General features: G+C 42.7%; 1 protein-coding gene across 1 annotated transcript in view; it reads right to left on the reverse strand.

Annotated features, from left to right (window-relative positions):
- LOC104931506 (thyrotropin-releasing hormone-degrading ectoenzyme) overlaps positions 1-13237 on the reverse strand; it is a 175634-nt gene that overhangs the window by 79399 nt on the left and 82998 nt on the right. The window contains exon 5 of the mRNA XM_027283348.1: positions 9248-9402. Within this exon, the coding sequence (XP_027139149.1) occupies positions 9248-9402 (155 nt within the window). The remainder of the gene's footprint in view (positions 1-9247; positions 9403-13237) is intronic.

Below are 13237 nucleotides of genomic sequence, written 5' to 3' on the forward strand. Positions count from 1 at the left end.
AACGCGTTTGCATCTACGTCAGAGTCACTTTAACCGTTTGGTGGTTTCCAGTCAGACGCTTCAACAAATCCACCTGCACACGTCACCTTAAACACTGTGTCTAAATCACTTGACAACACCTGGCGATATATATCCTGTTTCCAGGTGAAAACATCTGGGCACAACATGTTCTCTAGAAAGGAGAAGATGAACTTTGCTGATCGCAAACTCGGGGAAATTATCTTGTTACAGCAGCACAAACACACGGAGTCTCCAGGTGAGAGTAATCTATGGTCTAAGGCAGTGATTTATATAAAAGTAACAAACTACTGAACCATCCTGAACACAGAGGCGCTGCTGGAAATGAGTTGATCCCTGGTTCAGGTTCGGATGAGTCTGGTTCAACAACCTCCTTGACCTCAGATACAGTGGTGGACTTGTTGGTCTTTACAAAAGTTAAGTGTCCTTTTCTGCAGCTCTCTTCAGGCTTCTCTTATTCTCTCGCCATAGGTTAACGTGCATTAACCCTCTTCTTCTTCTTGTACCCTCCTTGAACATTACACCAACCCCAAACACACATCATGTCCATTCTGCAGAGAAACACAGTCTGTAATTATCTGGGGTCCTTTTTAGTTAGTTAATTAAAATGTGTTTGATTTTCTTATCAGGACTCTAAATTTGGTTTTAATGGGCATTCTGCGAGCGACCATTAACCATAACATTTGATTTGATTATTATTTAGTATAATATTGACAAAACTGTGTTTTCTTTCCATCCTGGGCATTTCTCTCTATCAGTCTCTTCAACTTAAATCAGTATATTTAAAGAAACATGTCGAGCATCATGATTATTCTTCTGTCCTGCACCAAACATGGATATTAGAGATACATCTATGCAGCATCAATAGAAAATGAGTAATGAGCACTGTGGCTCTATAATAACGTCTGTCTTTGCTCCTGCAGCTACTGGAGGTCACTTTTGAGCAAACTAAATGTCTCGATTTCTTTGGAGGACTGTTTAAAATCTGTATAAAACACCTGGGAACATCTACATATATCACCTGTATTTAACTTCCACACACACCTTACCACATCACCTGTATATAAACTTTCAAAAATCACCTGGATGCTGTTTAATTGGAACAATACTCATCAATACAGCCACAGTAAAAGAAGTGGAATTAGCCAAAAAGTCTAAAAACTAAAAAACACTTGGATGAGATTATTTGGAGCCACCAGCTAGTGGCCACCAGTGGTACTGCAGCTGAAGGCATCGTGACTCTGACTGTTGTGTCTGAACTGATCTGCTATATAACTCCATCTGCGTTTTCCCCCGTGGTTGATAGAGGAAAACAGCTTGTCGGCCTCACATTTCAGTCCACATGTTCTCCATCTGTTCACCTGAGAACAACAACAACAAAACAACAACACACACTCTGAACCCGTCAACAGCTGCAGCATATGCTGACGCTACATCGAGCATCACCTGACGGATGTTAAAGATAAAACTGGAATAACAACCGAGTTTTGATTTCAGAAGTTTCAGTTGTGTCAGGCGGATGTTCATATAAGAAAACACACACGTCCTTGTTTTTGTTACACTGTGAGGACCCTTGGCTTGATTGTGCATTCTGGGGACCGACCTTTATAGAAGTTGTTATGTAACAATGACTGGGTTCAAGTCCAGTCTTTGAGACCAACAGGATGTAACAACACACTTCTGATTTACAGACATTCCTGATGTTCATGAAAACTCCCAAACCATAGATAACTATTATAAAGAATGTGACGGCGTGGACAGATTGTTGTCCCCACAACATGACAAACACACGCCGCACAGCTAACCCGTTTCTCTAAAAGAAGAAATCCTGTTTCTGTTTTGTAAACTCTCACAAAGTGAGCAGGCTGATTAGTGAAAGCTTCAAGCAACAACGTCCTCTTTCTTTCTTTCTTTCTTTCTTTCTTTCTTTCTTTCTTTCTTAGTGTGTGTGAGAAATAAATGGCTTCAGGATGAAATGGAGTGCAGAGTCACAGACGAAACATTACTTTATCATTTCTCTTTCCTCTGCCACCAAACAAAGAAGATGAAAACCAAGATGCACAAAGAGACAAAAACAAAAAAGAAGGCGAGTCTTCAAAAGACAGAACACCATAACTACGCTTTTATGACTCATCCAGTAATATTTATGACTTAATATACTGTGGAGCATCACACACTAAAGCTTAACACTGTTAGTTATACGGGTCTGTTTTTTTGCTCCACACCAGCAGTAGCCTGGAGCTAATGTTCATCTAGACTCAGCAGAGAGAAATGAGAGTCTGAGGCCACATCCTGGAGGAAATTAAATGAAAAGGACACATTCTTCAGTCAGCCAAAGGCACTGCAATATTTACACCCAGCCTTTTCATTTCCATCATCTAAATGACGCCATACAGCACTGTGGTTATACTCCGCTTCAGCTGCTTTGGACAGTTGAAGGGCAAGTTTATCCAGACGACAGAAACAGATTTTCTCTCTTGACTTCTGTTGCGTCTATCCGTGCAGATATGCTGTGATTTCACTCAAAGGCACTGAAGGCGAATGGCAGTTCATCCGGGGTGTTTTGAAAGATTTGAAATACGACCACGGTTCATTCACCTCCAGTATTTATTGGAGCCACTTTTCAGAGAATCAAAACTACGACAATCCTGGCATAAAACTTTAAAATCGCTCATTAAAACCAAACTAATCAAACAAATGAACACTTAAAGAAACATCAACGTGACGACCTACCTAACATGACAGAAAGCATCTTTGGGAAAATGTATTTGACGTGTACTTTGACTGCAGGAAGTTGCAGTTCCTCTAACGTCCACTTGAGGCTGGCTCCAGAAGTGAGTCAGTCTCCATAAGTCCCCATGTTCAAATGTCCAACTTCACAGCAGAAATAAACATGTTTACAGCCTGGTACAAAAAACAGTTTTGGTCTCTGTAGCTAATTTCCCCGTTCATGACAACTGTACTGAGGGTGAATTTATATACAACTCACCTGTTCACATTATATTAAGGCTTAAAGTTATGCAGGATTAAGAGCGTGGACGCTTTGATTGACAGGTGGTTTGTTTGAGCAACCAGGCGTCACTCAGCTCCACCCACCCTCCACGTCTTTGCATTTTTACAGATTATCCGGGAGCAGGACTGCGAGGATGGAGCCCAGTCTATTTAGTGATGAATAACTGGTCGTCGTCTACGTGTCGCTTCATTTTAACGTGACGTTCTAACAATAATGCAGCGATGTGGATCCTCTGAGTCTGAGCTCAAACACAAATGCACTTTTTCAAAGTCGGATTTTTAAACTGAACGCCTCTCACGGTTTTGGATATTTTTACAGTGCTCTCTTTCGTCTTGTTCATCTTTTCTGCACGTCTTACTCTCCTCTAGCGGGTGTCATATCCATTTTCTCTCTCCATCACTTGTTTCTTCGCCTCTACACTCGTTCCTCTCTCGCTCTCTCGCTCTCTCGCCCTGTATCGTTTAAGCTCTCGCACTCCCTCCCTCTTTCTTCTCTTCACTGACTGAAACCTTTAAATTTTCTTCTGCTCCATCGTGTTTGTCTGCCTGTCACGTATTCGATGTCGTACTGTAAAAACAGGATCATCTCCTCCGCTGTTGTTGTTGCCCGAGGAGCTTTGTAACGCACACACACACACACACACACACACACACACACACACACACACACACACACACACACACTCACTAGTGTTACAGTTGCATCTGTTTTGACTTCTGCCACGTTCAGTCTGTTTACAACTAGATCATTTGCATCTGTTAAAGGAAGAGTCTGCTTCTTTTCACCATTAACTTCTTTTTTTTCTATTGAAATTCAAAGTAACAACACGACTGCATGTGAGAGAGCGTCAGTAATTTCACAGCAGCAGGTTTTAGTCTCTGCCAGATAACATGCCATCAACAAATTTAGCCGCCGCAGGTGTTTAATCATTTTGTCCAAAGGATCATTTTTACCTCATGAACATAATTTAAAGCTCCATGCTGCTGTTATGACGCACGCACATACGAGCGCCAACACAATGTCAGGAAATCAGAGAGAGGTAGACAACTATTGTTCACTCTCAGAAAAAGTTCTGGGGAACCTTTTTATCCTGGTGAAGGTTTGTTGGGGAACTCAATGCAAACAAGAGTCTTTTACACAATGCTGCATTTAAAATTAAACAAATAGATCAATCAAAAATATTATATACTGCACCTTGAATGAACTCTGGGACAATTTCTATTTACACTTATTATAAAGGGTTCTTTGAAGAACTGAAAAAAAACGAGGCGTACACCAGATGAAAACCTGGTTCATGACGCGTTCTCTGGAGAACCTTTTTCTCTGGTTAAAGGTTCTTTGGGGAACTGAATGCAAAGAGTCATGATTGCACCACTTTTGGTGCTTCGAAGAACCTTTTTTTTTATGTTGAACAATCTTTATTCCTTTTAAAATGTTGAACAATCTTCATTCCTTTTAAAATGTTCTTCTTTAAACTGATCACTGGTTCTTTGAGTCGGCCTTGCAACAACCGGTTCTTTGAAGAACCAATCGGTAAAAGGTTCCTCGCAGAGCTGAAAAGGGTTCCCATGTGGCATCAGCATGAAAAACTCTTTATTTTTAAGGACGTACGCTCGATGAAAAACTGATTCTTGATACGTTCTCTGAAACCTTTTTATCCTTTTTTTTTTGCTGTTTAAAGTTCGTTGGGAACTGAATCTTTAAGTCATGGCTGCAGCACCTTTATGTTTAATAATCTGTGTTCCTAAAAAGGTTCTTATACTGATATTCTGTTCTTTGAAGAACCAACCGGGAAAAGGTTGAAACTTTATTTTTCATGCTGCAGAAACACTTTAAAAACGATTCTAACAACGCTGCGATGTTTTAAAAGTGAACCTGAAATAAAAACATGTTCTCTCGCAACGTTAAGAAATCGTTTAACAAAACCAACCGAGCTGATCATAGAAACAAAAGACACCAAACAAAGGGAAGGAAACACGGCGTGGTTGGAGGTAATGAGCAAACACAGATGTGGAATGATTCTGAATAAAGCAGCTTCATGTGTTTGAGTAAATGTTTTTTTTTGCATCATTTTGATACAGTGAAGTGAAAAAATCTCAGCCAGTCGAGCTGTTACTGACACATTTACAGGTTTATTAAATATTCCTTGTGAATTTTTCAGCTGCATGTTAGAGCTGCAAACAAACAGTGATATTACGTAACATATGAATATTCAGCAGACTGTGACCCCTCTGCACACGAAGCCAGAGCACGTTTAAAGAGAAACAACGTGTCACCGGCTTCACTGAAGTGGCTGACGGTAAAATGACAGTAATTACTGAGCGTGTTTACCGGCTGTGAGTGTCAGATTATTATGGCTGCTTGCTTGTAGGTTGTGCTCAGACACAAAACCACTAACGCGACTCGTGCCAACTTCATCCGACAGCTCGTTAACAGAAGCTGCCAGCAGCGCCATTAACGACGCACACTAAGGAACACATCTTTCACATGGCTGGCCACAAATGGGAATGCTGCTGCGCTGTCTTTGCCAGCGTTTAAAAGTTGTTAAAACATAAAATGAAAGTTTACGGCAGGAGCTCCAACACCTGCTGCTGGCTGCTCGTCACCTGAGAGAGATTAGACATCCAGCCTGCTGCTTCATTTGTGGCCTTTGCACTCGACACTGAGACATTTTTCTTAAAACTTCATGTTATTGTCTATGGAAGTGTTTAACAGGCCCTACCTGGTGGCAGATCTCGTGCACGACCACCATCGTCAGCTCCATCTGATAGGACGACGACGACACCTCGGCGTCCAGCAGGATCTTCTGCTCCACGAACACACTCAGCCCCCAGTTCTCCATGGCGGCGTAGGGATGTTTGGGCACCGCCAACAAGTCTGCAAACCACAGGAAACAACTCGTTATATCTTTCACACTGAAAGCGTTTCCCCATTAATAAACTCCGGTGAGATTCCACCATTAAAATAAAAAGCGACGCCGGCTTTGACAGAATGACTGCTGGCATCGGAGCAGATCCCATTTTGGGTTAAAATTAAACTCATGAGTCATTTTAACAACCTGCCAAAGAATCCTTTTTATCCCCACAACATGGATACACGGAGCCTATACATATAACTCTACATATATCTGTACGAGAGAGAGAGGGAGGGAGGAAAGATGACGAGAGCGACAGAGGAGATGAAAAGGAAGGAGGAAGAAGAGAAGGAGGTGAAAAAAGGAGTTTACCTTCAGTGGAGAAGGTTTATCAGAGCGGTGAGGGAGTGAATGTCAGCAGGAGTGGAGTAACCTCCCGGAAAAACAGTCGAGTAAAACTCAAGTCCACTGGAAGTTTGAGTCAAAGTGGTGACGCATGCTGCACTGACTTTAAAGTGAACTGTGAAATGTCCACACACGAACTCAACATCTGTGTCAGCTCATTGAACACACGGATTTATTTTGTGTAAATAAAGGTTTTTATAAATATGACGACACTGCGCACACTTCACAGCATCAGCAACATGATTTAAAATGAGTTTGACGATGAGTCCTGTCCTACCAGCTGACACTGCGGCTGGTTCTGTAGTTTAGATACTGAACTGTGATTTCTTCCCTCGGATCGGCTCGATTCTGTTTGTTTAAACATCAGCAGAGAGCGAAGAATCAAACCGAGCCAAGAAAAAGAAAATCTGTGTGTGTGTGTGTGTGTGTGTGTGTGTGTGTGTGTGTGTGAGGTCCCTGCAGCTGAAAATGTCAAAGAGTCGGATTTTAAATTTAAATGAGGACCTGCACTCTTTAATTCTTCTCCTCCCTGAAAAAAACAATTAGACTTTTGTTACAGCCAGAAAAATCATTTCCACCTTTTCACCTCGTTTTCTCCTCCGTCTCCTTTTTAATCAGGTAAGCCCATTCTCTCCTCCTCCTCATTTTATTTTTCCATTTACACTTTCAACAACTCGACGTTTGGACTGAACAGATGCCGATTTCTACTTTAACTCTTTCTGCTCCGGGTTTGGTCTCCACCGACTCCTGACGAAAGTGTCTAATGATTTATCAGCTAAATGTTTCACTTCATTCAGCAGCTGGTCTTTAATTGTGTCTGTCTGCTGTTTGCCAACAAAACAAGAGGCTCAAAGAAGCTAAAGCTCCACTGAGCACTGATTGTCAATTCAAACGTGTTGATGTAAAAATATGGATTACTGCAGCCACAGCATCGTGTGTCAAACTTTATCACGCAGTCGTCATGCACGAAACATTTTACCGTTGTCCCGTTAAAGGACACCTGTGAGCCGGTTTACGTCCTGCAGGTGGTTCGATCTGTAACAGCCGATTCAGCACGACAACAACAAAACAAACTCCAGGCTAAAAACTAAAGTGGGGCTCAGGTGCAGCAGCTGACTCGCTCAGCGCCGCCACCGTCAGGCTGAACTGTTGCATGTTTTACACTCTGACATGTTGATGTCAACATTAGATCCCTAACCGCTGTTAGCTCATGTTAGAGCAGTTTGTTAGCCAGAAGTTTTCTGGGAATGCTGACAGGTAACGGACCCAGTGTCGTGCCAGAACAGGAGCTGGGCTGATTCCAAGTTGCTTAAATCGTTAAAATATTAAATATTATATACTGCACCTTGAATGAACTCTGGGACAATTTCTATTTACACTAAATTCTGGGAAGAACTTATTATAAAGGGTTCTTTGAAGAACTGAAAAAAAACGAGGCGTACACCAGATGAAAACCTGGTTCATGACGCGTTCTCTGGAGAACCTTTTTCTCTTGTTAAAGGTTCTATGGGGAACTGAATGCAAAGAGTCATGAATGCACCACTTTTGGTGCTTTGAAGAACCTTTTTTTTATGTTGAACAATCTTTATTCCTTTTAAAATGTTCTTATACTGATCACTGGTTCTTTGAGTCGGCCTTGCAGCAACCGGTTCTTTGAAGAACCAATCGGTAAAAGGTTCCTCGCAGAGCTGGAAAAGGGTTCCCATGTGGCATCACCATGAAAAACTCACTTTAGGTTCAAACTCTTTTATTTATTTTTAAGGACATACGCTCGATGAAAAACTGATTCTTGATACGTTCTCTGGAGAACCTTTTTTTTTTTTTTGCTGTTTAAAGTTCTTTGGGGAACTGAATCTTTAAGTCATGGCTGCAGCACTTTTGTTAAACCTTTATGTTTAATAATCTGTGTTCCTAAAAAGGTTCTCATACTGATATTCTGTTCTTTGAAGAACCAACCGGTAAAAGGCTGAAACTTTATTTTTCATGCTGCAGAAACACTTTAAAAATGATTCTAACAACGCTGCGATGTTTTAAAAGTGAACCTGAAATAAAAACATGTTCTCTCACAACGTTAAGAAATCGTTTAACAAAACCAGCCGAGCTGTTCATAGATTTCTAAAACGTTCTGCCAACTGGAAAACAAAAGACACCAAACAAAGGGAAGGAAACACGGCGTGGTTGGAGGTAATGAGCAAACACAGATGTGGAATGATTCTGAATAAAGCAGCTTCATGTGTTTGAGTAAATGTTTTTTTTTGCATCATTTTGATACAGTGAGTTTGAGTAAATGTTTTTTTTTGCATCATTTTGATACAGTGAAGTGAAAAAATCTCAGCCAGTCGAGCTGTTACTGACACATTTACAGGTTTATTAAATATTCCTTGTGAATTCTTCAGCTCCATGTTAGAGCTCCAAACAAACAGTGATGTTACGTAACATATGAATATTCAGCAGACTGTGACCTCTCTGCACACGAAGCCAGAGCACGTTTAAAGAGAAACAACGTGTCACCGGCTTCAGTGAAGTGGCTGACGGTAAAATGACAGTAATTACTGAGCGTGTTTACCGGCTGTGAGTGTCAGATTATTATGGCTGCTTGCTTGTAGGTTGTGCTCAGACACAAAACCACTAACGCGACTCGTGCCAACTTCATCCGACAGCTCGTTAACAGAAGCTGCCAGCAGCGCCATTAACGACGCACACTAAGGAACACATCTTTCACATGGCTGGCCACAAATGGGAATGCTGCTGCGCTGTCTTTGCCAGCGTTTAAAAGTTGTTAAAACATAAAATGAAAGTTTACGGCAGGAGCTCCAACACCTGCTGCTGGCTGCTCGTCACCTGAGAGAGATTAGACATCCAGCCTGCTGCTTCATTTGTGGCCTGTGCACTCGACACTGAGACATTTTTCTTAAAACTTCATGTTATTGTCTATGGAAGTGTTTAACAGGCCCTACCTGGTGGCAGATCTCGTGGACGACCACCATCGTCAGCTCCATCTGATAGGACGAGGACGACACCTCGGCGTCCAGCAGGATCTTCTGCTCCACGAACACACTCAGCCCCCAGTTCTCCATGGCGGCGTAGGGATGTTTGGGCACCGCCAACAAGTCTGCAAACCACAGGAAACAACTCGTTATATCTTTCACACTGAAAGTGTTTCCCCATTAATAAACTCCGGTGAGATTCCACCATTAAAATAAAAAGCGACGCCGGCTTTGACAGAATGACTGCTGGCATCGGAGCAGATCCCATTTTGGGTTAAAATTAAACTCATGAGTCATTTTAACAACCTGCCAAAGAATCCTTTTTATCCCCACAACATGGATACACGGAGCCTATACATATAACTCTACATATATCTGTACGGGAGAGAGGGAGGGAGGGAGGAAAGATGACGAGAGCGAGAGAGGAGATGAAAAGGAAGGAGGAAGAAGAAGAGAAGGAGCTGAAAAAAGGAGTTTACCTTCAGTGGAGAAGGTTTATCAGAGCGGGGAGGGAGTGAATGTGCAGGAGTGGAGTAACCTCCCGGAAAAACAGTCGAGTAAAACTCAAGTCCACTGGAAGTTTGAGTCAAAGTGGTGACGCATGCTGCACTGACTTTAAAGTGAACTGTGAAATGTCCACACACGAACTCAACATCTGTGTCAGCTCATAGAACACACGGCTTTGTTTTGTGTAAATAAAGGTTTTCGAATATGACGACACTGCTCACACTTCACAGCATCAGCAACATGATTTAAAATGAGTTTGACAATGAGTCCTGGAAAAGCTGACACTGCGGCTGGTTCTGTAGTTTAGATACTGAACCGTGATTTCTTCCTTCGGATCGGCTCGATTCTCTGTTTGTTTAAACATCAGCAGAGAGCGAAGAATCAAACCGAGCCAAGAAAAAGAAAATCTGTGTGTGTGTGTGTGTGTGTGTGTGTGTGTGTGTGTGTGAGGTCCCTGCAGCTGAAAATGTCAAAGAGTCGGATTTTAAATTTAAATGTGGACCTGCACTCTTTAATTCTTCTCCTCCCTGAAAAACAATTAGACTTTTGTTACAGCCAGAAAAATCATTTCCACCTTTTCACCTCGTTTTCTCCTCCGTCTCCTTTTTAATCAGGTAACCCCGTTCTCTCCTCCTCCTCATTTTATTTTCCATTTACACTTTCAACAACTCGACGTTTGGACTGAACAGATGCCGATTTCTACTTTAACTCTTTCTGCTCCAGCTTTGGTCTCCACCGACTCCTGACGGAAGTATCTAATGATTTATCTGCTAAATGTTTCACTTCATCCAGCAGCTAGTCTCTAACTGTGTCTGTCTGCTGTTTGCCAACAAAACAAGAGGCTCAAAGAAGCTAAAGCTCCACTGAGCACTGTTGATGTAAAAATATGGATTACTGCAGCCACAGCATCGTGTGTCAAACTTTATCACGCAGTCGTCATGCACGAAACATTTTACCGTTGTCCCGTTAAAGGACACCTGTGAGCCGGTTTACGTCCTGCAGGTGGTTCGATCTGTAACAGCCGATTCAGCACGACAACAAAAAACAAACTCCAGGATAAAAACTAAAGTGGGGCTCAGGTGCAGCAGCTGACCCGCTCACCGCGGCACCGTCACGCCGTTTTACACTCTAACATGTTGATGTCAACATTAGATCCCTAACCGCTGTTAGCTCATGTTAGAGCAGTTTGATAGCCGGGCTGCCAGGACCGTGAGCTCAAAGCACCGGGGGAGTGTTAGTGTTTGTACCACAGGCGTTTAGAAGAAGAAGAAGAAGAAGAAGAAGAAGAAGAAATTTTCTGGGAATGCTGACAGGTAACGGACCCAGTGTCATGCCAGAACAGGAGCTGGGCTGATTCCAAGTTGCTTAAATCGTTTTTTGTTCCTCGCATAAAAACCTTCAGGCGACACTCTGAGCCTCAGTTTGTACGTTCTGTTTCAGTTCCTCCACACGGACCGGAGCTGTCAATCATCAGAGACATCATGTGACATCACCTCAGCGTGACAGCTGTCAATCATCACACGAGCTGTGGGTTATTGTTGCTGCTCTTTGTCGACAGCTCGTACGGCGAGGTGAAACACACACACACACACACACACACACACACACACACACACAGTGAAATTAGATTCAGTTCACGCTCTCCGTCGTCGCTCTCGTGGCTCCTCTGGTGTTCTACCTGCGTTCTGTCGCCTCCTGTAGCCTGTTGTTGTTGCCCGAGGAGCTTTGTAACACACACACACACACACACACACACACACACACACACACACACACACACACAAAACTCAACACAGGTGGATTCACACACAGTGTGTGAACCAACGTGTAGTTATTCATCACTTCTGTTGCTCGTTTGTTCTAATTATCGGGACTTTATTAATGACTTACATAAAAAAAAGTTGTTATTGTTTACAGTCAGACACAGTGTGAAGTTTAAATTGGGAGTTGGTGTCACACATCAGCACGCCGCCTGCTGTTTGTGCGCACGCACACACACACACACACACACACACACACACACACACACACACACACACAGTGAGAAAATTAAACTCAGAAATATCACCATCGTCTGGAAAAAGTTTTTCAAACTTGAAATGTTGCTGAGTGTTTATATTCTGAATCTGACACACTGGACCTTTAAAGGTCAGAGAGGTTGGGAACCACACATGTAGCTCATAAGAGGACTGACAGCTGTGGCCCAAATAACTTTGGTCCGGTGAGTTTTATACGATGATTTACAAGATGAGCCGGTCCTGAAAGTTGTTCTGAGTCGACGTGAATGTTCAAATAAAGAAATAATCCTGGCAGCAGAGACGACCCGGCTCAGTCAGCTGTTTGATGAAAGCCCGACTCTGCAGCAGCTGTCAGTCACTCTGTCTGGAAGTTAATCAGGTGTGAACACAAACCACGATGGGACTCCTCGCATCAGCCCCGGACGGCCTCTCTTACCCAGCATGCATCTTTTTTCTGCCTGAAGGTTGGAGTGGATCTATTCCTGGAAGGTGTCAGGAGACTTAATGTATGGTAGTACTACATTAAAATGTAAATTTACTCACACACACTAACCTGCAGCCTTAACTGATGAAAACAGTCAAACTGAAAACATCTTTTACAGATTATAAAAACCTTAAAGAAGTCTTATTATAAGACAGTTCCAGGTGTCGTAATGACATGTATGTGGAACAGCTAGACTCGTGGTTATCGTCATCAGAAATAAACTTAATCCACTCTCGTCTCAGGTCAGCTGAGCTTTGCTCTTTTTTAACCTTATATGGAATATGTTAATGAGCCCGTTAGTGATGTCACCAGGGGCTTGAAATCTGAACAGCGTGTTTTGAGACAGCGTGGCTGCAACAGCTCACGCAAAACGCAGGCACCCCAAATTCAAAAATATGAATGTAGAAGAGCTGAATTATTTTTTTTATTTTTATAATATGTTCCCTTTAATGTGGCTCCAACATAGAGACTTCTTCATGCTGGGAACACTGGTCCTTTAAATTAATGTAAATTTAACGCACCAATATGAGATTTATTTTAAGGGCTCGTGTAAAACTGGCTCCAGTTTTGCACTGTCAGACATTCGGCCTGAGAGTGAGACAGAGAGTCGGAGAGTGAGACAGTCTCTGGCTGCCTGGAGACATAAAAACAGCTGCTGCACACAGAAAACTCTCCGACTGTGTTTCTCAGTTTCTGTCCCAGTTTTCCAGCAGCTGAAGAAGAAACGCGACAAACAAACACGACACAGAAAGTCGCCCACACCCACACACGTGTGCAGATGTTCCTCGTTTGTTCTAATTATCTTCAGTCTGTTCGTTGTGTATTAGGAGGCGGCGGCGGCGGCGGCGGCGGCGGCGAGAGTGAGTGAACCGAACGCCGACCGGCTCCGTCCGTCGAGTCCTGCTGTTGTTTACAGTCAGACGTGTGAAGTTTAAATTGGGAACTTCAGAG

The sequence above is a fragment of the Larimichthys crocea genome, chromosome X, assembly GCF_000972845.2.
Source record: "Larimichthys crocea isolate SSNF chromosome X, L_crocea_2.0, whole genome shotgun sequence".
NCBI classification, from domain to species: Eukaryota; Metazoa; Chordata; class Actinopteri; family Sciaenidae; genus Larimichthys; species Larimichthys crocea.